At 36.9% G+C, this 25,732-nt stretch overlaps 1 protein-coding gene across 1 annotated transcript in view; it reads left to right on the plus strand.

Moving 5' to 3' along the window:
• The window catches only part of Skp2 (S-phase kinase-associated protein 2), a 110,506-nt gene that overhangs the window by 75,084 nt on the left and 9,690 nt on the right, over positions 1-25,732 (plus strand). The window contains exons 9-10 of the mRNA XM_090382910.1: positions 7,535-7,662; positions 16,596-16,758. Coding sequence (XP_090239036.1) covers positions 7,535-7,662; positions 16,596-16,758 — 291 coding nt within the window. The remainder of the gene's footprint in view (positions 1-7,534; positions 7,663-16,595; positions 16,759-25,732) is intronic.

Here is a 25,732-nt window from a genome sequence, read left to right on the forward strand (position 1 = left end):
GTGAGTAATCTACAGGCCAGAAGATTGTGAAGAATATGACAAGAGTCTTTACATGCAGATGGAATGGGCAAGCAAGCACGAATGTCTTATTATGGGTGACTTTAATCTGCCCCAGATCAATTGGAATAAGTGGGAGTGAAACTCCCATTTATTCCAATGATTTCCTTGCCAGTTTTTAAATAAGGGTATAGGGGGAATATACATTATATTTGGAGTATAGTGAATGCATTACCTAGACGACTTGCCTGATAGCTGATATATTTCCCCTATGCCCTTGTTTAAAAATCATAAAAGTAAATGAAGCAGGAAATTATCATTGCTTCCCCTTTTGCTTCCCTGTCCAATCATTTCTTTTCTGATTTTTAAACAAGGTTGTAGGAGTGGATATTCACTATATTCAAAATATAGAGAATACGTTAACCAGACAACCTCATTGAGATAGCAAATATATCACCCTGTGCCCTTCTTTAATAATCAAAAAAGAGATTATCGAACAATGTGAAAAGGGAAGCATTCATAATTTTCTGCTTCATTCACTTTTCCAATGTGGGGAATAAAGGATGCACAATTTTGTGCATCCTTTATTACATGAGGCGGGGTGTATCTACTATTCTACAAAGTTTCTGAGTAACATATTCACTATATTCCAAATAAAGTGAATAAGATATTCAGTCATATCAGTTTGTTTCTATGATTTCTGTATTTATGTTTCTATACTAGAATTTGGGGACTTAGAGGGGAACAGGTATCCTGTGTGTTATTAGACACTCAGCCTAAAACACTGATGGATCCAATATCTCTCTATTACAGAAGATTTAGAAGAAGTCCGGTTGGCCTGCCTCCCTAAAATCCACTCATGCACACCTTCTCGATGGTAAGCCCTGTTACATCACTTAGGTGGCAACGAACGTGTAGAGTGGTTCTCTTCAAGACGCCTGGTCAGCGTGAAGAGGAAAAGACCAAACCCTCCAGCAATGAGAGCACAACAATACAAATGGCCCTCAGTCCCCAGCAGCTTTCACTCTCCCTCTCACGGCAGCGAGAGGATCAGATTGGAAGCAGAGGGTGCTAAGAATCTCTGGGTACGAACAGGCTGCCATGCACGGAAATTGAACTTGGCCTGTTATAACGTACGATCACTCATCGGTGAAGACAGGATATTAGAGCTGGAAAAGGAATTAGAAAATGTGAATTGGAATATCATCGGTTTGGCTGAAACAAGAAGAAGAAATGAATCACTTATAAGTTTATCAAGTGGAAATCTGCTGTACACCAATGGAAACAGTGAAAGGAGTGAAGGTGGAGTTGGGTTTCTGGTCCATAAAGATTTTAAAAACAACATTTTGGAATTCAAAAGTACATCACCAAGGGTGTCAAGACTAATACTCAAGATTTCTAAGAGGTACAAGCTAAAGATTATAATGATTTATGCACCAACATCGAGCCATGATGATGAAGAAGTTGAAGAAATGTACACTGAAATTGAGAGTCTTCTAGATGAGCAGAAAACCCACTACACTATTATTATGGGGGACTTCACTGCTAAGGTTGGAAAAAGGCAAAACAGCACAGAAAGAGGAACTATAGGAAATTTTGGAATTGGTGAAAGAAATAAAAGAGGTGAAAGACTTGTGGAATTCGCAGAATCTCAAGGAATGTCAGTAATGAACACTTTTTTCAAGAAAAGGGTGAACAGAAAGTGGACATGGAAGAGTCCAAATGGATTAACAACTAATGAAATCGACTTCATCCTCACTAACAGAAGATATATTGTGAATGATGTTACCGTCCTGAATAAGGTAAATGTTGGAAGTGATCACAGAATGGTAAGATGTACACTTGATATAGATGTAGGAAAGGAAAGGAAAAAACTGACTCGAGTAAATAATACAAAGGTCTTTGAAATAGCAGAGGAGGAGAAAAAGCAGTATGTACTGGAACTTAAGAACAAGTTTGAGCTTCTGCAGACTGCTCAGGACCAAGATATCGACGAGGAATATTACAACTTTCTGAAAGTGATAAAGCCCAAGAAACCTATAGGGAAACAGAAATCCAAAGAAGAAAAAATTAGTCAAGAAACACTTGTCATGATGAACCAAAGACGACAAATGAAGAGCAAGAAAAACACTGACAGGGAGAAAATTGAGTATACTGAGTTATGCAAAGCCATTAGAAAGAGACTCAGAGAGGACATAAGAAGATTTAACACAAGAAAAGTAGAACAAGCATTAAGGGAAAACAAAGGATTTAAATCAGCAGCCATGAGCAGTAATACAGAAAGACAAATGATACTGAAACTGAAGAATAGCGATGGTGTACTTATAAACAGCAGAGAAGGCATAATTCAAATAGCAGAAGACTACTATAGAGAATTATACAAAGAGCGAGGGAATGATACCAGCAGTGGGGAAGATGGATTGCAAAGTAGCAACACATACGACATACCCGATATTCTTCCTGATGAGGTAGAACATGCATTGAAGAAAATGAAGAATCGGAAAGCCCCGGGGGAAGATGAAGTTACTGTAGAGTTGTTAAAATTGGGAGGAAGAGACATAACACAAAAACTGGCAAGGCTCTTCACAAAGTGCATTAGAAAAGGTGTGATGCCTAAGCAGTGGAATAATGCAATCATAGTTTTGCTGCATAAGAAAGGAGATAAATCAGAAATTGGAAATTATAGACCAATTAGCTTGTTATCCCATATCTACAAGTTGTTCACAAGAGTCATTACTAACAGATTAGAAAGAATACTTGATGAGAATCAACCGAAAGAGCAAGCTGGCTTTAGGACAGGATTCTCAACTATGGATCACCTTCACGTAATATCACAGCTAATGGAGAAAGCAAATGAATATAAAACACCATTATGCCTGGCATTTGTGGATTATGAAAAGGCGTTTGACTCCATACAGCATAAGGCAATGTTTCGGGCACTGGAAAGACAAGGCATAGATACTCCATATATTATGATTTTTAAGAAAATATATGAGAGTGCTACATCCTTTATTAGACTAGACAAAGACAGTAGGAAATTTAAAATCGAGAAAGGAGACACAATATCTCCAAAGCTGTTTACTGCTGCCCTTGAGGAAGCTTTCAGAAGATTAGACTGGTCGCAGAAAGGAGTCAATGTGAACGGAGAGTACCTAAACCATTTACGATTTGCAGATGACATTGTGGTCATAAGCCACGATCCCAAAGAATTAGAGGAAAATCTTAATCAGTTATGCACAGTTAGTAAGGATTTTGGACTAAAGATGAATATGGCTAAAACAAAAGTAATGATGAACAAGTATGCCACGGAAAGGGAAATAATGATTGAAGGAGCAGTAATTGAAAAGGTGGAGTCATATACTTATCTGGGACACGTTATTAGCTGTAATAATGATAAATGGCTGGAAGTCAAGAGAAGAATAAATTTTGGATGGATAGCATTCAGGAAATATAGTCACATACTGAAGAGCAATATCCCAGTTTGTCTGAAACGTAAAATAATGAATCAGTGTATACTCCCCACCATGACTTATGGAAGTGAAACTTGGGCACTCACCAAAAGAATGGAAGAGAAGCTAAGAACTACACAGCGAAGAATGGAACGAATTATATTGGGACTGTTAGATAAGAAGAGAAACACATGGATTAGGCAGCAAACTCAAGTAAAGGACATTCTTATCAAAACTAAAGAACTAAAATGGTCTTGGGCAGGACACATAGCTCGAAGACATGATGACAGATGGACTAAGAAAATAACAGAATGGTACCCAAGAGGAGCTAGAAGAAAACCTGGAAGACAAAGGCAGAGATGGATAGATGAAATTCATGAGTTTTTGAGTAGTAAATGGATGGCCAGTGCTCAAAACAGAAGGAACTGGAAAGTTGCTGGAGAGGCCTTCATCCTGCAGTGGATTGAAAATGGCTGATGATGATGATGACTAGAATTTGTAAAGGCATCTTTCCTAAAGAGAAAAAAAAAAAAAAAAAAATTTATTTATTTTGAATTGTTAATTTTTATAAGTTACCTTCATCATCCATTTGTCAAATTGAACTTGAAAATGGAAAGATTTACTGTATCAGAGTGGTACATGTCAGAAATAACATGAAAAGTGTTGATATTTTGAGCATTGACAGTAACATACATAATATGAAATCCTTAACTCATATATTTCTAGGTGAGGGTAAATACTTATTAATCTCCCTATATTTATTGAAATGGGCTCCTCAAAACTACTCAACCACATAGTATACCTCTCAAAAATCCAGAAAATTTTGAAATGTGGGACTTCTCAATCCCAAAGGTGCTGGATTTTAAAGAGTTTACTGTATTTCATTTTTTGTGAAAACAAAATGCAGTAAACAGTAGTAAATATATTACCCAGACAACTTGTCAGATCGCTGATATATTCCCCCTATGCCCTTGTAAATATAATCAGCTGAAAAATTACATGAAATATTTAGAATGCACTTTTTGTAACATCTGTTCAGAAAAGTTCAGTAACATTTTTGAAAAAGAGGAAATTGTTAACACGTATTTTGGGGAATGGAAGGCTAACCTTGTAAGCTGTGTGCAACTTTCAGTATGCAAATTGGCAGTCCTAGTTTAGAGAACAATTTCACAAATTGATTATTTTCTTGCACTTACTTTTCCATAATACCAAAACTTTTTTTTTTTATACAAACGTAAACAACTGTTCTCTCTAAAAAAATTCATTTGCAAACTTTGTGAAAAGTTTATGAGTGTATAAAATCTGGCTTATCTGAATCTGAAATAGCAAGTGGTTTATTTTTTCCTCAAACAAAAGCACTAATTTCTAAACAGTTAATGATAAATGTTTCCAGTATTGTATTTCAGACCAAGCAATTTCTTTTGAATTAGCTGTCTCTTAAATGTGAAATTATATTCCTCATCTTTCAACAAATTTTACTGATATCTTCTTCAGTTGAAGAATGAAGTTGTTCTTTTTAGTAGCATGGTGTGCAGGTACATTAAAATGAGAATAATGAAATTTAAGCACTTCAACCTGTGTTAAATAAAATTCCTTTAATTTCTTAAAGGAATTCAGATAATTCTCAGACATTTCCATATCTGAGTGGTTAGGTGTGAGGATACATACGTACACATGCTTTTAGTGACTGTGGTTTGAGCCTGCATGATTACTAAATATGGTGCTGTTTCTTGTATTCTCTCTTATATTGTGAACTCTCACTGTTTATAAACCTGGAGTATAAACAAAAAATTTATTTCCTGTTCCACTTCTTTGGTTGATTAAGTTGGTGTAACTTTTGGTTGCAAAACTTCTTCATCATTTGGTTGCATCATTATCTGATGTGTAGTTCAATTCCCTTTACAAGTAGTGACAGCTTTTTTCCTCTGACAAACCAGAGAATTAAAGCTTCAAGTAATGTTTGATACATTAGGTCCTGAATAGCTTACTGTCCTTAATTCAAAGAATACCCGGCTCATGAAGATCTCAGTATTGTTATTAGCATTAACAAGGGCACATGATGCAAGAAAGCAAGCTTATATAGCATCAGCTAAAAAAAAAAAAAAAAAAAACACACACACACACACACACCTCCTTCTCATTTCACTCATCCACCCACTCCAAATGTTTGTCTAGTTCTGTCTTGAATCCGTTTAAGCTATCAATTTCTGCAACAACAGATGGAAGTTTGTTCCAGCAATCAACCACCCGCTGGCTAAAGGCAAACTTCTACACAGCTACCCTACAACTGTCTTTCCTCAATTTGAATTTATGCCCTCTCAGGCGATTATTCTGAGCAAGAAGAAAAATCCCATCAGCATTGAGCATGATCAAACCATTCAAGGCTTTATACACCTCTATCAGATCACCTCGCCGGTGCCTGGTCTCCAGACACTGTAATTTGCAAAACTTAAGCCTTTCTTCATAAGAGCAACCCTTTGTTCCATTCACTAATCTTGTTGCCCTTCTCTGTACTCATTCCAACAGCTATGCATCCTTCTTAAAATGGGGCCTCTAGACCTGTATAAAGTACTGAAAGTGTGGCCTGACCATTGCCTTATACAAGGGGATAATCACCTCCTTATCCCTGCTAGAAAAATTCCTGTATAATATTGACAAGACACCATGAGCTACTCTTGCAGACCGTCTGCACTGCTCAGAAAACTTCATATCTGCCTGCACAACCACCCCCAAGTCCCTTTCCTTCTCTACCACTGTCAGTGTAGTACCACAGAGTTGGTACGTTGATACATTGCTCTGGGGTTGCTGTTTCCCATGTGTAGTACTTTACATTTGTCAATGTTAAACTTTAGTTGCCACCTCTCAGCCCATCTACTCAACTTTTCTAGGTCCTGTTGCAGCAGCGTACTGTCATTAGTGTCATTAACAACCCTACTGACTTTTGTATCATCTGCAAACCTGGACATTAAGCCTGATATACCATCATCAATAGCATTAATGAATACAGAAAACAAAAATGGAGTCAATACTGAATCCTGGGGACTCCACTAATAACATTAGTCCACGAAGAGCAGTGTCCATTGATTACAACTCTCTGTCTTCTCCCACTCAGCCATCCCTTTATCCATAGCAGTAATTTGCTTCCAATGCCACACTGCTCCAATTCGTGCAGCAATCTTCCATGTGCAACAGTATCAAAAGCTTTTCTAAGATCCAAATATATGTGACTTTGTGACTACATCACAGTATTCAATCAAATTGGTCAGACAAGACTTTCCCTACAAAACCATGCTGTGTCCGAGCTAGAACTGAAATCTTGTCTAGATGATCCTGCAATGCTTCTTTAACCAGTGCCTCTCTTAATTTCCCTGGAACAGAAGTTAAACTAATAGGTCTGTAATTACCTGTGACTCCCATTGATCCTCTTTTGTCGATTGGGGTCACATTTGCACATTTCCAGTCCGTGGGTACCTCCCCTGAGTCCAAGGAAGCTGTCATAATTATGGCTAAGGGTAGTATAAACATCCCTTAATTATTGTTGAGCTCTAAAGTAACATTAAAAAACACACTTCTGGAATGTATAATAAATAAGTGAAATACTAATTTGCTAATAGGTGGGGACCATGGACTCAGCTCTGTAATTTCTTTGTGCAGTAGTGGTGGGGGGATTAGCCAGATAGTGGGGTGGTTTTTGGCATGTACACAAGCTTTCCACTATGAAATGGAAATAAAATGTCCACATTTTACTTCTTAAATCAGTATCAACTGTTGATCTGACCCTTGTGGAAGTCATGAACTGTCATCAACTTGCCATTTCTTAACATTGTAGTCTGCTTGCATGTGTGCCATTAAAAGTTTATAAATGTATTACATACATTTATAAACTTTTGAAAATATGCTGTGTATAATTTCAATGTAAAAAGCATAAAATTTTTAAGCTTGAAATATTGTTGACTTTAACTTCTCTTAATATGTAGCTCTGTATTTATGGTTGTACAGATTACTTAATTTGAATGGCGTTAAATAGTAAAGTTTATTTTTCCCTGACAAAATTAATAATTTTATTTTTATATATTTTAATATCTCAGTTTAGAAAGTTGGAATATATCTTGGACCAGTCTCAGTTCTGAATCTGTTCACGTTCTTATCAAAAATATGCCTTCATCAGTTAAATACTTGAATTTGAGTGGGTGTCGTCATACTCTTTCTGATGACCGTAAGTAAATTCTAAAAACGGTTCTATTTATGTATTAATGTTTATAAATATGACTTCTTTAATTTAGTGATTTCATTTGGATTTTTTTTTACGGATAAATATGGTGTAATGTACCAATGTCTTAGTTGGGCAAAAACCAGTTTGGGCGGAGAGATGGGGAAATTTCATATATACATATAAAATTTAAAATAATAGTTAAGTCCAATGAATATAAAAAGATAGAAGTATAGTAAGAGGATGGAATTATAATTATAATTTAAATTATTCTTGGCTTTTTCCCTCCTTTCAGATTTTATTATATTTCACTGTTGCTATACCTCCATCCACGATTGCTACCATTTTTATATTTTTTAGCCTTATATTTTTAAATTGATATACAGTAATACCCCGAAGTTATGCGATAGGTGGGTCCAATGAAAATCGCTTAAGTCGAATTCGCATAAGTCAGGGTACAACTTTGCATATGAATACATATAAATTTTGTTTAATTGGGAACAAGGACTAACAAAAACACTAGTTTAGAAGAAAAATATTTAATAAAATTGTAGTTCTTTATACATATTAATAAAAATATGTATTAAAAAATAAATGAGTTACGTAAAAAAGTTATTTCGATGTCAATGGCTTCATAAAATCTAACAAATTCATCTGACGACACAGCGCCTTCTTTTTTTCACGCAGAATTTCTTCGTAGCAAGCTAATAATTTTTTTATTTCTTGGTTTGTAGCTATAATGCGTTCTCCATTGGAGTCTGTTTTCTAAAATTTTTAAGCCCTTTTCAATTGAGCTGAGACCTTCTGTCAAGCTTGCAATTGTCATGTGCTTTTCTGGTGGAACTGGATCTGAAGTGTCGGATACTTCAGTGATGTTTTGCTCATGCATCTCTATGAGCTCATTCATTGTCAGCTCCTGACTATGTGAATCCAACAGCTCATTGACATCATCACCATTGACTTCCAAATCTAATTGCCTGGCAAGATTAACAACTTCTTCTATCACATGAGCGACATGATCAGTTTCTAGTGTTGTTTTCATCTCGTTTTTGAAAAAAAAATGGACAAAGTTTCTTCCAGACACCATTCAATGTTTTTTTTGCGAATTTCATCCCAAGATTCTTCAATGATTCTTATGGCATCTAAAAGATTGAATTGTTTCCAAAATTCTTTAACAGATATCTCACTATTTTGTCTCATAGCTTCATTCAGACGTGCAAATGAACGCCTCGTGTAGTAAGCCTTAAATGTTTTGATGACTCCCTGGTCCATCGGCTGAAGCAAGCGGGTTGTTTGGAGGCAAAAACACAACTTTCACATGTGGGTTGAAATTAATTAGGGTGGCAGGAGGGTAACCGGGTGCATTGTCAATAAGAAGCATCACTTTAAATGGAATCTGTTTAGACTTGCAATAACGTTTGACTTCGGGTATGAAGTGGTGACCAAACCAGTCCTCAAAAACGGAAGCTGTCACCCAAGCTTTATGATTTGACTTCCAAATCGCTGGTAAGCTAATTTTAGATATATACCAAATGAAAAAATCAATAACCACGTAACTCAGAGTTCGCATAAGTCGGTATTACTGTATTTAAGCAAAATTAGCATCCACTGTTTGTGCATGGTATTTCATCATGGCTTTCATGTTTGTTCATATAGCCTTTATATATGTTTTACTCTTTCACACATTTTATTCATATTTTATATAATGTATATAATACATAATTTATAATAATGTATAAAATTAATAGATCAGATGTTAATTTGCATAAAGTTGATTATTTTGATTAAGGACCATTAAAAAGTAAGGGCTTGTGCCCTGTGAGATGCAAATACAATTAAAATCAGTACAAATATACAGAAAAACAATGAAGAGATGGGAATAAGTCTAAATTAAGAATAAAAGTGTTCGCAGAAGTAATATGGCGATACTTAAATGTGATAATTTAGAATACATTAAATAAAAGGCCAAAACAGCTAATTTATAAGCCAATTAATGGTAAATGTGGACTGGCACCTTTTGATATCCTGAACCGAATAACACAAAATATCAATTAAATCACTGCTGAAAACCAATTGCAGTGGCATGCTCAATATATGAAAACAAAAAATTAAAACAGTGACCAGTGAGTGTTAACTCGTTGGAAGATCATGAGGACAGCAGTGTTTTTGCATTTTGATTATTAACAGTATTAGTGAATCAACCTGAAACTGACAAATAAGTTATCAGCATTCTGATGCAATATATTTGCATAATGGCAGCCTTTATATGGCGGGAAATTAACCCACTGTATAAAGTTGCCATTATGCAAATATATTGCATCATAAAGAACAAGAAGAAAAAATAAACTAGATTACATGTAGTGGTATGAGCAGTTCTTAGCATCTCAGGTTATTACTATCATTTTACATGAATTGAAATAAAAAGTAATTGCAGGGATACTGAAAAATAAAGAAAGTTAAAAGAAAGGATACAAGTATTAGTGGCTGAAAAGCATAACCAGCTATATGTTGCTTAAAACTGGTGATAAACATAATGAAATTATTAATACTAATTATTTCAATTTTGAAATATTGACTATGTGCAAATTGATCAGTATGAAAAGAACATTATGTTCTTTTCATGCAGATCATCAACAAGAAAACTGGTAGGGGAGAATGTAGGGATTCAATCTGATGTTATCTAAACTAAAGATAGTGCTGCTACCATTGGGGCAACAGTTTCGTTATTTATCTCTCTCTCTCATGATTTCATGATCTACTAATTTGCATAAAGTTGATTATTTTTATTACGGACCATAATCAATTATGCCCATTATTAGTTAAAATGTAAGTTTAAATTACAAATGCAAATTAAATTAACAAGTCGGCTGAGTAAGTTCTGCGAGATACAAATACAATGAAAACAAATAAATAGAAAAACTGAAGAGACGTTTTCATTTTGTTCTCTTCATTGCAGGAGTATGTACCTGGTAATTTAGAATACCTTAAATAAAAGGCCAAAACAGCTAATTAACAAGTTAATTATGAATAAATTTAGATCAGTAACAGAACCAAAAAAATGTGAAATGATGTTTCTTTCAATATCATTATAATGATACTGAAAAACAACTACAACAGTATGTCCAATAAATGAAAACAAAAATAAAGCAGAGTGACTATTGAATCCCAACTTGTCAGAAGGCCATGAGACAGCAATGGGTTAATTTTTCACTGCATAAGGGCAGTGAAAAATCAATTTTATCAGTGTGGTTATAGATTTTCAATCTCAGATTGATGCACTGACTTGTTTAACTTTTGATATGCAGTGATTCCATGACCATTGTTGTCTTGTGATGAGCTAGGACTTGATATTCGCTGTCTTTTAATTTTTTGTTTTCACATATTGGGCTTGTTATTGTGATTGGTTTTCGGTGTTATTATAGTCACATTTCATGTTATTTGGTCCAGCAGGTGCCAGTCTAAATTTATTCCTAACTGGCTTGTAATTTAACCATTTTGGCCTTCTATTTAATATATTCTAAATGATCGGGTACATAGTACTTCTGTAAACACTGTTATTCTTAATTTAGTTTTCCCCCATTTCTCTTTATTGTTTTTCTATATATTTACACTGGTTTTCATTATATTTGCATCGCACAAGGCTCAGACACTCTGCTGACCTATCAATTTAATTCTACAGCAAGTGCACAGTGGCCATTACTCTACATGATGTGTTGTCCCTCAAGTGCTGCATTTTTGAAATTTTCTTTTGGCAAGAAATAATTCTGAATTCTTCACATTTTTGATTCTTTCACAATTATGAACACAATTGTGAACAATGTTATTTTATATTGAAAACATATATTTTTAAATATTTTTGTTTAAAATAATACCATTTGGCATGCACATTTGTTCTTGTTCAAACTCATCTTGTACTCTTGTGATTAGCAGAGAATGTCATTTATGAAAAAAACAAAACTAACACATTCTTCAGTATTGGTGCTGCAGTTGTTTATGTTGGCACTTTTCATTTTCATTTATGAAAATGAAACTCCCATGTACTTTGGTATTGGTGCTTGAATTGTTTTTGGAAGCATGTGTGCATCATCAATTAAAGCTACTTCTAAACACATGATGATCGTGCACTGACAGAATTGTAGAGAACAATCCTGCTGATTTTAAATTTTTAGTGACTGCATACATTAGGTTTAATGAACATGTTATTTTATATGTCTATGGCCAAACTTCTTCATTAACAAAATTAATGATTCAGATCAAAAGGAAACAATAATTGAGGAATGCTAAAATTGACATTGATGCTACTCTGGTAGACAACTTTTTATTCTCATTTAATGACCATCATAGCACGTTTTGGTCACATGTTCCCACCACAGGGTTAATTTGCATTTGTAATTTCAGTTGCTATGTTTAGATAACATGTGGTGTTGGCTAAAGATAGATAAGGACAAGCACCAGTGGCTTTGCAGCCACTGACACTTATCTTTATTTATCTTTAATTTTCTTTATTCTTCATTATCACTTCAATTATTTTTAATTTCAATATAATGAAAAGCTGAGTTGGTTCTTCATTAGCAACATCTGCCTGATACCTCATGAGGCCACCTGCCCATAATACAGCCTGTAGATATCATGGCATGGCCTCTACAAGGTATCCTGTGGTAGTGCTATCCATGCATTACATAGTGTGCTCAGTAATGTCCACATATTGTCAGGTGGATGGTCATAGTATCGAATATCTTTTTCCAGTAGATCCCAAACATGCTCATTAGTTGAGATCTGGTGAGCTGGGTGGCCATGTGAGGACAGAAAATTCATTATCAGATTCCTGAAAGCTGTTAGCAACCTGCTGGGCTTTATGGCATGGTGCATTATCTTGTTGATAGAAGCTAAAGTTGTCTGGATGCACTGTCATCATGAAGGGGTGTACATGATTGGTGATAATGGAAAGGCAGGCGTTCCCATCAAGCTGTTGATTAATGGTGATAAGATGACCCAGGACATGCCATAAAAATGGCCTCCAAACTTTATCACCACTGCCTCCAGCCTGCTGAACATCAATAGTGCATCGAGGTTCTATGGTCTCACGTTGCCTTCTCCAAATGCAGATATGGCAGATATAACAGCATGATAGAGTTGGAAATGGGATTCATCAGACCAGGCAACAGATTTCCATGTCAATGTTGATACTGACATGCCTGTGTAAAGTGTAGTTTCTTGTGTCTTGAAAGTGAGCATGAGTTGCCGTGGCAGCTGTTGACTGCCATAGCTTGTATGAGCTAATGTCCCATGCATAGTCCATGTGGATGTTGACCTTGCTATTGCTATTCCTACATTGTACAGGATGGTTAGCTGGGCTGGACCACTGTGCTGTGTTATGAGATGAGATACATTATGCTCGTTGTGGGCATTGGCTACACATGGGATAGTCATGTGTGGCCTTTGGCTGGTTGCTCGACTGCTGTTAAGCAAGCACAGTAGACTTTGGACACCACAGAATGGGAGAACTTAACCATGATGGCTGTTGTTGAGATCCTGACACATTCACATCTTGTCTCACATTGAGGTGAAAAGAACTTGATACCAAACCAGTTTTCCCTCACAGCCACTCAAAACCTGATTATCAAGTGTGCACACTTCAATCTTATATCAGTGGTTCCTGACTCTGAACTTTCACCACTGTCACAGATCAGTTTATTTCTATACTGGGTAGAGGAGTTGCTGCTAATGCAAAACCAACTCAGTGTATATAATTGTGATAATGCTATATTTTTCAAAGAAATTTAAAGGATGGTTCAGTAGCATTAAACTCCATACATATTTTTTATTTATTTTTATTTATTATTATTTTTTTTGCGAGAGGATTTAACTACATCTCCCTGGCAATGTTTACTGGGTTAAGGAAAACAAAACAGAAGGTTTGTTAATGACAATATGCTACTGCAACAGGATCTAGAACAGTTGGGCAGAGAAGTGGCAACTGAAGTTTAACATTCACAAATGCAAAGTACTGCATATGGATAGCAGCAACCCTAGAGAAATGTACAAACTGTGTGGTATTGCCGTCAGGTTAGTGGAGAATGAAAAAGACTTGGGGATTATTGTGCAGTGAGAACAGGTCATAGTGTTTTGTCAATGATATACAGAAATTTTACTAACAGGGATAAGGAGGTGGTTATTCCCTTGTATAAGGCATTGATCAAGCCAAACCATGAGCACTGCATACAGGTCTGGAGGCCTTATTTTAGGAAGGATGTAGAGCTTCCGGAACAAGTACAGAGAAGGTTAAAGAGATTCTGATTTCTTAAGCAGTGAAACTTTAAAATTTGCTACTAGCAAAGAATAAATTTTCTATTTGAGTCTTGTTATAAAAGATTGTTTATATATATGTATGCATGGTATTCATTTTATTTGCACTATTATTTTAAAAAAGTGATTAAAGGATTTACAAAGTGACTCCCATAGCTATTAAAACAATTTTGATATCATATATTTGGATTTCAGGAAAGCTTTTAATACTATTGGACATGGAAGAGTGTTGTACAAATTGGAGCAGCATGGCATTAAGGGCAAGTTGCTGCTATGGATAAAGGGATGGTTGGGTGAGAGAAGACAGAGAATGGTAATCAATGTACACTGCTCTTCATGGATTAATGTTATTAGTGGAGTTCCCCAGGGTTCAATGTTTGGCCCATTGTTGTTTTGTAAATTTATCAATGATATTAATGAAGGTATATCAGGCTCAATTTCAAATAGCAAAGCTTAATAGGTATATCAGGCTTAATAGGTATATCAGGCTCAATGTTGGCAGATGACACAAAGGTTGGCAGGGTGCACATACTGCAACAGGATCTAGAAAAGTTAGGCAGTTGGGCTGAGGGGTGGCAACTGAAGTTTAACATTGACAAATGCAAAGTACCATATATAGGTCACAGCAACCCCAGAGCAACACACCAACTGTGCAGTACTAAACTGAGGGTAGTGGAGAATGAAAAAGACCTTGGGTTATTTTGCAGTCAGATATGAAGTTTTCTGAGCAATACACAGAGGCTGCCAGAGCAGCTCATGGGTATTGTCAATGATATACAGGAATTTTGCTAGCAGGAATAAGGAGGTGATTGTCCCCTTGTATAAGGCAGTGATCAGGTCACACCTTGAGTACTGCATACACGTCTGGAGGCCTCATTATAGTTTGAGGAAGCTCAGTGCTGATGAGATTCTTCCTTTGCTCAGATTATGCACCTGAGGGGACATAAATTCAAATTGAGGAAAGACAGTTGTAGAATAAATGTTTGGAAATTTGCCTTTAACCAGTGGGTAGTTGATTGCTGGAACAAACTTTCATCTGTCATGGAAGTTGATAGCTTAAATAAATTCAAGGTAGAACTGGACAAACTTTTACAGTGAATGGATGGGTGAAATGGGAAGGGTGTGGTTTTTTTTTTTTTTTTTTTGCTGATGCTGAATGAGTTTGCTTTCTTGCATCATATGCCTGTACTAATGCTTAAAAAGGAAAAAAAAAAAAACTTGTCTGTCCCTTCCAATAATTCACTATGTAACATAAAATTTTTATGTTTATATTTGATTGTTCTTTATATATATTTTGTATACTGAATCCAAGTGTATCATTGATTTTTCTCTTGTCAGTATTTACAAAGAGTTGAAGGTTTTATGTTTTTGTGATGTGTATATGTATTACATAAGTATGTACCATTACTGTGATATTTAAAAACCTGTAGTATTTATAAAATTAAGGTTTTTGCAATTTTCTAGCACTACCAAATGAAGTTTAACTTCATTCAGTAGTCATTAAGTGTATGCCTTTTGCTGCACCTTGAATATGGAGAGAGCCCAAAAATTATGACAACTTCTTATTTTCTGTGGTGGATATATCAAAGTTTAAAAAGGCTGCAGATTGAAAAGAAGTACTGTATCTCAATATACCATTGTTGATTGCACTGTTAGCACACAATGAAGACCTGCTAATTGCCAATTTGCCTTCCAGAAACGAGTCTCCAGACTTAAATGATCAGCCTGGTGAATGAGATCACACCTCGGAAGTCTCTGTCTCTTCAAGTAAACTGCCACATTTTCCTAATTAGCAATAATTGGTTGACCTTAGTGAAGGACTTTTGTCTAACAAATCTAGTGCAAATATCTTGACATCTAATTTAAAATAATGGAATCTACTAAATCCCATCTGCAAGGCTTGAAGAGTCTTGCAGAGAGGCTTTTTTTTTTTTCTTTTTTTTTTTTTCGTCATTGGTAGCCAGGAATTGCAAGTCCTCAACCCCCACTATTTTCTCCATTGCTGGCAGTTTAACTCCTAGAATTGGCAATCTTTCAGAGTAGCAGTTGCTTTGTGGGACTTGTCTACAGGAACATTGTCATAAAGAAGCAAGACATACCATGTCAATTTCTCCCTTCCTCTGTTCTTTTATGGCTCCTCTTAAACTTTTGAGAATAGTAGCATAGGTATCTCCAATGATTGTTTTCTTGTTTGGCATGTAGTCTATCAAAAGAATTCCTATGGAATCCAAAAAATGATAATGATTGTGATCTTTCTAACATAGGGTGGAGTCCTCAATTATTTGGATGGTGGTGACCCATAATTTCCTTTGACTCCTGTTTTGTTTCCAGATCCCAGTAATAAATCCAGATTTCATCACAAGTTAAAATTCTTTAGAGAAACTCTTGTGGATCTGCATCATGCACGTGTAAATTTTCCTCACAAATTTCAACTTTGCACCCTTTTGAAGAGGTGTAGAGTAGGCTTGACACCCACCAAGAATTGACCTTTAATATGGCCAAGTGTTTACCAAACAGAAGATAAGAAGTCTTGTTTCCCAAACTTTTTATTTAGATACTTTTAGTATATAATGTTCTTATTATAAATATAATAATAATTACAAAATATTAATGAACATAATTTCATATTTCAGAAATTGCAATTCTTGCAAAAAGATGTCCAAGCTTGGTAGAACTTGACATTAGTGATGCCACCCTGTTAACTGGAGCGACAATTGAAACAATTGTTACCTGTCTAACACATCTAGAACATCTTCATGTTAATCGTTGTTATAATATACCTCCACCCCATTATCTGTAAGTGTTAGAATTTGTTCCCTCTTTCTGTCTCTCTCTCTCTCTCTGAGAACTTTTATAAAACTAATAATCATACTATTAACATAAAAATATTAGAATAAGTACTCATTAAAATGGACAAACTGATATCCTCAATTTTTTTTTTTTTTTCCCAATGAAAATCCCACATTTTCTTTGATGTGTCAGGTTTTACTGATATGTATATCATGATAATGCATGTGAGTGATGCATACCAAGGCAATCATCTTGGTGATTTTAATGTTCACAACTGTAGCTGGCTTCCGTTTTCTAGTCACACCGACCCAGCTGGTCGAGATGCTGAGGCTTTTGCAATTACTAATGACCTTGCAGAGATTGTTCATTTACCTACAACAATACCGGACAATCCTAACCATACAGCCAATACGCTTGATCTTTTTCTCACAAACAACCCTTCTACGTACACGGTCAAAATGAGTGTGTCCTTTAGGCAGCTCAGATCACAGCTTGGTGATTGTCTCTTCTCCAATGGAGCCTTTATCTCATGGCTATTCCCAACCTTGTATTGTTTGGCATTACAAGAATGCAAACTGGGATTACCTGCAAGATTTCTTTTCCTCGGTCGGATTACTGTTTCAATTATTGTTATTATTCTTGTAGGAATGGAAAATTTCTGATGTCAATGTTTGCTCAGATCATGTCAGTGATATTATTCTTGTAGGAATAGAATCCTTTATTTCACACTCCACTTTAAAATCTCGTCCTTTATCTAAATCCTGGTTTTCCAATAAATGTGCTAAGGTTGTTCAAGAGAAGAATGTTGCATATCCTAATTGGCTTGTTTCTAATTCTTCAGTTTCATTTTCTGCTTACACCAAAGCTCACAACAATTGTAAAGCAGTTATTAATCAGTCCAAACTAGATTTTGAACAGGCTCAGAGTAGAAAACTTGCTTCTTGCCCTAATGGTAGCCAAGCATTCTGGTCTCTTGCCAAAACTATTGGCTGCACCTTTTGCCCATCTCTGCTCCCACCTCTGTCAAAACCAGATGGTTCTGTTGTCACTTCAGCCAAGGATAAAGTTCACCTGCTAGCATACCATTTTTCTTCCAACTCCTGTATTAATGATCTTAATAAAACACCTCTCACCATTCCCAACACCCTCCATTCAATGCCTCCAATCAGAAGGATTTTGCGATGCTAAGAAAGCTCCAGGTCCTGATGGTATTTCTCCACTTATTCTCAAAACTGTGCTCTTGAACTTACTCCTGTTCTTTGCCGCTTTTTTCACTTTGTTATTCGAAAGGTGTTTTTCCTTCTGCTTGGAAATATCCTCATATCCAGCCAGTTCCAAAAGAGGGTGACAAATCCCTCCCATCCAATTATCGTCCCATTGCAATTACTTCTACTCTTTCTAAAGTAATGGAGAAATCAATTAACTGCCAACTCTTAAACTACCTAGAACCCTTCCGTATGATCAATGATCGCCAGTATGGATTCCATCAGTGTTGATCCACTGGTGATATTCTGGCTTATGTTACCCATTTATGGACAAATTCAATGAAAAAGTTTGGTGAAACACAAGCAGTTGCTCTTGACATCTCAAAGGCTTTCAATCATGTTTGGCATAAAGGTCTTCTAAACAAGCTTCCATCTTATGGTTCAATTTCAATCCTTCTAAAACTGTCTTGTCTTAAATCTCGCAAAAAGGCTTCTTCTGCTCCTATGCTTATCTTTGGTGACACTTTGATTTCTAGGTATCTCTTTTGATATCTCTTTTGAGGATATCTCTTTTGAGGATTATCCTGACTTCTAATCTCTCTTGGCACAAGCCCATTACAAATATTGCTTCCTCTGCATCTAAAAAACTTGGTTTTCTCTTTTGCTCTCGGCGTTACTTTTCTTCCAAACAGCTGTAGGAATCACCAATCCGCCCTACCATGGAATATTGTTCTCACATCTGGGGTTTCCCCCAAAACCTCTCTCAGGCTTTTAGAATCCATTCAAAAGAGGGCAATTAGGTTAATTAATGACTCCTCTCTAACAGAGTCTCTCAACTCTCTGTCTCATAGACGTACTGTTTCTGCTGAATGCCTCTTCTACAGATATTTCCACGGGCACTGTTCTTCTGAATTGGCTTCTATAATTCCGGCTCTCTCTTTCAAAACAATCCGAACACGTGCCGCCACCAGCCAACATCCATTTACTGTCCAACTGCAAACTCACAGAAACAACTTTTCATCTTCCTTGTTTATTCATTCAACTGCCATTTTCTGGAACAACCTTTTTTTTCATATGTATTTCCTGAAAATTACAGTCTACAGAAGTTCAAGTCTACTGTCAACAAATATCTTCTTTCGTCTTCTCAACCTCCAACCCAAGCACGGTACTAAGTACTATAGGTTCTAATAACTCTCGTGTTTGGGGTTTTCATAATAAAAAAAATACCAAGGCAACCCATAAATATGAGAAGGATTCTGTATGAGAGATTTGTGCTGTTACTGTAAAAAAAAAAAAAATATATATATATACTACCATTAAATATTGACAAAAGTTACATTATAATAAAATAAATAATCGAAATTATATAGGGGTTTCTGGGCTATTATTTATGTCTAACTTTTATTCTTCTTTTTCGTTTGTTTGTTTATTTGGTTATTTTTATGTTAATTTTCGCTCTACAGTTTTTGCCATACTACTGGCTTATGTTTTATTTTATTTAATTTTTAAAAAATATATATATACCCACACACACACACACACACACACACACACACACACACACACACACACACACAGTGCTTTTTTTGTAAAAAAATAGGTGCTGGTACTCATTCTTTGCTATTAGGAAAAAATGAAAATTAAAAGGACATGAAAAGTACAGTACAGTCAGTCCTAGTATAGCAAGATAGTTCTGTTCCTAAAAACCTTCATGCAATGCAAAATCGTGCAATATAAATAACAGGCCCTATGGGAAAAATACGGTTAAGTGCCGACCACCCAAGACTGAACACACATTTGTAACTAAACCATTACCAAGCATTAAAAAATAAGTAAAAAAATATGTAAATATTTTATTACAACTCATCATCAGCCATTTTCAATCCACTGCAGGATGAAGGCCTCTCCAGCAACTTTCCAGTTCCTTCTGTTTTCTGCAATGGCCATCCATTTACTACCCGTAAACTCATGAATTTCATCTATCCATCTCCGCCTTTGTCTTCCTGGTTTTCTTCTAGCTCCTCTTGGGTATCATTCTGTTATTTTCTTAGTCCATCTGTCATCATGTCTTCGAGCTATGTGTCCTGCCCAAGACAAGACCATTTTAGTTCTTTAGTTTTGATAAGAATGTCCTTTACTTGAGTTTGCTGCCTAATCCATTTGTTTCTCTTATCTAACAGTCTGATTTCCAATATAATTTGTTCCATTCTTCGCTGTGTAGTTCTCAGCTTCGTTTCCATTCTGTTGGTGAATGCCCAAAAGAAGAGAAGAGAAACTTGTTCACCATTACTTTTGTTTTAGCCATATTCATCTTTAGTCCAAAATCCTTACTAACTCTGCATAACTGATTAAGATTTTCGTCTAATTCTTTGGGATCGTGGCTTATAACCACAAGGTCATCTGCAAATCGTAAATGGTTTAGGTACTCTCCATTCATATTGACTCCTTTCTGCGACCAGTCTAATCTTCTGAAAGCTTCCTCAAGGGCAGCAGTAAACAGTTTCAGAGTTGTTGAACTCCTTTCTCGATTTTAAATTTGATACTGTCTTTGTCTAGTCTAATAAAGGAGGTAACGTTCTCATATATTTTCTTCAAAATCATAATATGTGGGGTATCTATGCTTTGTTGGCGCCTCCGTTGCCAGGTGGGAAGGAGCAGCAGTGCGTAGCACACGCTTCTTGATTAGACCAGGGTTCGAGCCCATCACCACCAAATACAGAGAATGCGGAAAGGTCAGGGAATGACCACCGCATATCCCAGAGCAATATAGCCTTAGTTGCTAATGCTCCTAAAAAAAAAAAACCAACAAACAAACAACAAACATCTATGCCTTGTCTTTCCAGTGCCCGAAACATTGCCTTAAGCTGTATGGAGTCAAATTCCAGGCATAATGGTGTTTTATATTCATTTGCTTTCTCAATTAGCTGTGATATTACATGAAGGTGATCCATAGTTGAGAATCCTGTCCTAAAGCCAGCTTGCTCTTTTGGTTGCTTCTCATCAAGTATTCTTTCTAATCTGTTAGTAATGACCCTTGTGAACAACTTGTAGATGTGGGATAACAAGCTAATTGGTCTATAATTTCCAATTTCTGATTTATCTCCTTTCTTATGCAGCAAAACTATGATTGCATTATTCTCCTGCTTAGGCATCACACCTTTTCTAATGCACTTTATGAAGAGCCTGGCCAGTTTTTGTGTTATGTCTCTTTCTCCCAGTTTTAACAACTCTGCAGAAACTTCATCTTCCCCCAGGCCTTTCTAATTCTTCATTTTCTTCAATGCAGGTTCTACATCATCAGGAAGAATATTGGGTATGTCATATGTGCTGCTAATTTGCAATCCATCTTCCCCACTGCTGGCATCATTCCCTCGTTCCTTGTACAATTCTCTATACAAGGAGCGAGGGAATATTCTATATAGAGAATATTCTATTCTCTATATTATGCCTTCTCTGCTATTTATAAGTACACCATCGCCATTCTTCAGTTTCAGTATCATTTGTCTTTCTGTATTACTGCTCATGGCTGCTGATTTAAGTTCTTTGTTTTCCCTTAATGCTTGTTCTACTTTTCTTGTGTTAAATCTTCTTATGTCCTCTCTCAGTCTCTCTCTAATGGCTTTGCATGACTCAGTATACTCAATTTTCTCCTTGTCAGTGTTTATCTTGCTCTTCATTTGTCGCCTTCAATTCAACATAACAAGTGTTTCTTGACCAATTTTTTATTCTTTGGATTTCTTTTTTCCCTATAGGTTTCTCAGGCTTTATCACTAACACGAACCTATAGAACTTAGTACAGTGCTTGGGTTGGAGGTTGAGAAGACAAAAGAATATATTTGTTGATATTGGACTTGAACTTCTGTAGACTGTAATTTTCAGGAAATAGGTATGAAGGAAGATTGTTTCAGAAAACGGCAGTTGAATGAATAAACGAGGAAGATGAAAAGTTGGTTCTGTGAGTTTGGAGTTGGACAGTAAATGGATGTTGGCTGGTGGCGGCATGTGTTCGAACTGTTTTGAAAGAGAGAGAGCGGGAATTATAGAAGCCAATTCAGAAGAACAGTGCCCGTGGAAGTATCTGTAGAAGAGGCATGCAGCAGAAACAGTACATCTATGAGACAGCGAGTGGAGAGACTCTGTTAGAGATGAATCATTAATTAACCTAACTACCCTCTTCTGAATGGAATCAAGAAGCCTGAGAGAGGTTTTGAGGGCACCACCCCAGATGTGGGAATAATATTCCATGGTAGGGAGGATTTGCGATTTATACAGAGCAGCTGTTTGGAAGAAAAGTAACGCCGAGAGTGAAAGAGAAAACCAACTTTTTTAGATGCAGAGGAAACAATATTTGTTATGTGCTTATGCCAAGAGAGATTAGAAGTCAGGGTAATCCCCAAAAGAGATATATCATTTTGCCTAGAAATCAGAGTGTCACTAAAGATAAGCATAGGAGCAGAAGAATCCTTTTTGCGAGATATAACACAAGACTGAGTTTTAGAAGGTCTGAAATCAACTAAGTTGTCTTTGCCCCACTGGAGAATTACCTAAAGATCAGCATTTAAGGAATTGCTAGCAGATTTTAGAGAAGTTGAAGCTGATTGAGCAGGGCAAGGTTTCTCAAAATGGAAAGTGGAATGCAATGTGCTATCGTCGGCAAAACTATGGATAGGATTTCCAGTCAATGGAAGAAGGTCATTAATATACAAGAGGAAGAGAGTGGGGGAAAGAACTGAACCTTGGGCGACACCAGCATTAGTGGAGAAATTAGAAGACAGAGAGCCATCTATCATCACCCTCAGTGAGCGATCAGAGAGCGATCATCTTATGGTTTGCCACCGATCGAAAGCCTTTGAGATGTCAAGAGCAACTGCTTGCGTTTTACCAAACCTATCCATCGAATTAGTCCATAAATGGGTAACATAAGCCAGAATATCACCAGTGGATCTACACTGACGGAATCCATACTGGCGATCGTTGATCAGATGGAAGGTTTCTAGGTAGTTTAAGAGTTGGCGGTTAATTGATTTCTCCATTACTTTAGAAAGAGTAGAAGTAATTGGATGGGAGGGATTTGTCACTCTTTGGAATAAGAAAGTGAAAAAAGGCGGCACGGAATAGGAGTAAGTTCAGGAGCACAGGTTTTGAGAACAAGTGGAGAAATACCATCGGTGACCTGGAGTTTTCTTAGCATCAAGATTCGTCAAAATCCTTCTGACATCCTTTTCGCGGAAGACCAAAGGGGGCGTTGAAAGCGTGTTGGGAATGGTGGGAGGTGTTTTACCAAGATCATTAATACATGAGTTGGAAGAAAAATGGGATGCTAGCAGGTCAGCTTTATCCTTAGCTAAAGTCACAACAGAACCATCTGGTTTGGACAGAGGAGGGAGCAGAGATGGGCATAAGTTGTGGCCAATAGCTTTGGCAAGAGCCCAGAATGCTCGGCAAACATTAGGGCAAGAAGCAAGTTTTCTACTCTTAGCCTGTTCAAACTCTAGTTTGGACTCATTAATAACTGCTTTACAATTGTTGCGAGTTTTGGTGTATGCAGAAAATGAAACTGAAGAATTAGAAACAAGCCAATTACGATATGCAACGTTCTTCTCTTGAACAGCCTTAGCACATTTATTGGAAAACCAAGGTTTAGATAAAGGACGAGATTTTAAAGTGGAGTGTGGGATAAAGGATTCCATTCCTGCAAGAATAATTTCACTGACACGATCTGAGCAAACATTGACATCAGAAGTTTTGAAACAGTAATCCGACCAAGGAAAATAAGAAATCATCCCATTTTGCATTCTTGTAATGCCAAACAACACGAGGTTGGGAATAGCCATGAGATAAAGGTTCCATTGGAAAAGAGACAAACACCAAGTTGTGATCTGAAGTGCCTAAAGGACCTGTCACTTCAACCGTGTATTTAGAAGGGTTGTTTGTGAGAAAAAGATCAAGCGTATTCGTTGTATGAGTAGGATTGTCCGGTATTCTTGTAGGTAAATGAACAATCTGTACAAGGTCATTAGTAATTGCAAAAGCCTCAGTATCTCGACCAGCTGGGTCGGTGTGACTAGAAAACGGAAGCCAGCTGGGGTTGTGAACATTAAAATCACCAAGGAAAATTACCTCACTATTAGGAAAGTTGGACTGGAGAAAGTCAAGTTGCAAAGAGAGGAAGTCAAAGAGCTCCAAGAGATTAGTGGAGTTGGGAGAACGGTAGAGACAACAGGTGAATTTGACTCAATGAGGTAGAGAGATTTTAAGCCAGAGAAGATCAAAGAGAGGAGATTCCAAATTGCCAAGTCTCTGACAGGGAATATCAGAATGGACATATGCACAAGTACCACCTTTGAGGCGAAAGGAATCATACAGTGAATAATCTGGGCATCTGAGATGAGCAGTAGTTGAATCAACCGATAACTGAGATTCTGCCAGAAAAAGTACATGGGGTTTGGCAGACTGCAAGTGGAAATGGACATCATTGAGAATAGAATTAAGACCATGTATATTTGTGAAATGAATTAAGAAGTGCTTGGGAGTTTTAGATCTTTTCGCAGATAAGCTTGCTCTATTAGTTTGACAATTCATGGTGTATTCAATAGTAATAAAAAGTGGGTGGGACATGCTGTATGAAGTAATGAAATTTTTCGATATGGCGTACACATGGTAAGAATATACCCAGATCCTTGACATAACGTGGCCTCGACAATGCTTCCCGCATACACACTACTCGGACCCCCTCCAGTCACTATCTGGCAGAGTAGAGGTAGCAAGATTATACACTAGCTGATCCGGAAGCCTCCTAGAGAGTTACCAATAGGTTCGGTCCGGTGTACTAACTAGCGGCCGGCCTGTGAAAACCATTTTAGAGCTGTACCCTCGAAATGTAAGGAATATTGGATCTCGCCACGGTGTTCATCATAACCTGAAAAGTTATCAATCATACTGCATGATGGAAGAGATAGGGAAGGGTTGACCGGAACTTAGCTCTAGAGACTAAAAATTGGTCCCACCACTTGAAGCCTCCAATAAGCAGAGTTGTGGTATTGCACCAGTTGATGAGAGTCATCTACCACCTAGTACTGCCTGGTAACACAGAAGGGCGGCATTCCTCCATGTGGTGTGGGCACCACACCTCGATCCCTGCTCATGTTGGTTCACACCTGGGTGGTCACCCACCATGTACTTGTGCATGGAGGTTATACCCAGGATTACTAACAGTCCCACCATCGAGAAGGTGCAAGCAGAGGATTTGGCTGTCACAGACCGTCAGGACTTCGCCTAAATTGGGTCCACTTGACTTGAGTGTCACACGAGTATCAGTTCCATCAGCGTTTTAGACTCCCAGCTATCAAGCAGCTTTTCTGGCATATCTGAGAGAAACTCTGTGACAACCTCAAGGACCGTTTCTAATGATTTATGCACCAACATCGAGCCATGATGATGAAGAGGTTGAACAAATGTACACCGAAATTGAGAGTCTTCTAGATGAGCAGAAAACCCACTCAGGACCAACCTCTTGGTCCTGAGCAGTCTGCAGAAGCTCAAAACTGTTCTTAAGTTCCAGTACATACTGCTTTTTCTCCTCTTCTGTTATCTCAAAGACCTTTGTATTATTTACTCGAGTCAGTTTTTTCCTTTCCTTTCCTACATCCATATTAAGTGTACATCTTACCATTCTGTGATCACTTCCAAAATTTACCTTATTCAGGACAGTAACATCATTCACGAGATATCTTCTGTTAGTGAGGATGAAGTCGATTTCATTAGTTGTTAATCCA

The sequence above is a fragment of the Mastigoproctus giganteus genome, chromosome 10 (genome assembly GCF_048544385.1).
Source record: "Mastigoproctus giganteus isolate SK-2022 chromosome 10, ASM4854438v1, whole genome shotgun sequence".
In the NCBI taxonomy this organism is placed as follows: Eukaryota; Metazoa; Arthropoda; class Arachnida; order Uropygi; family Thelyphonidae; genus Mastigoproctus; species Mastigoproctus giganteus.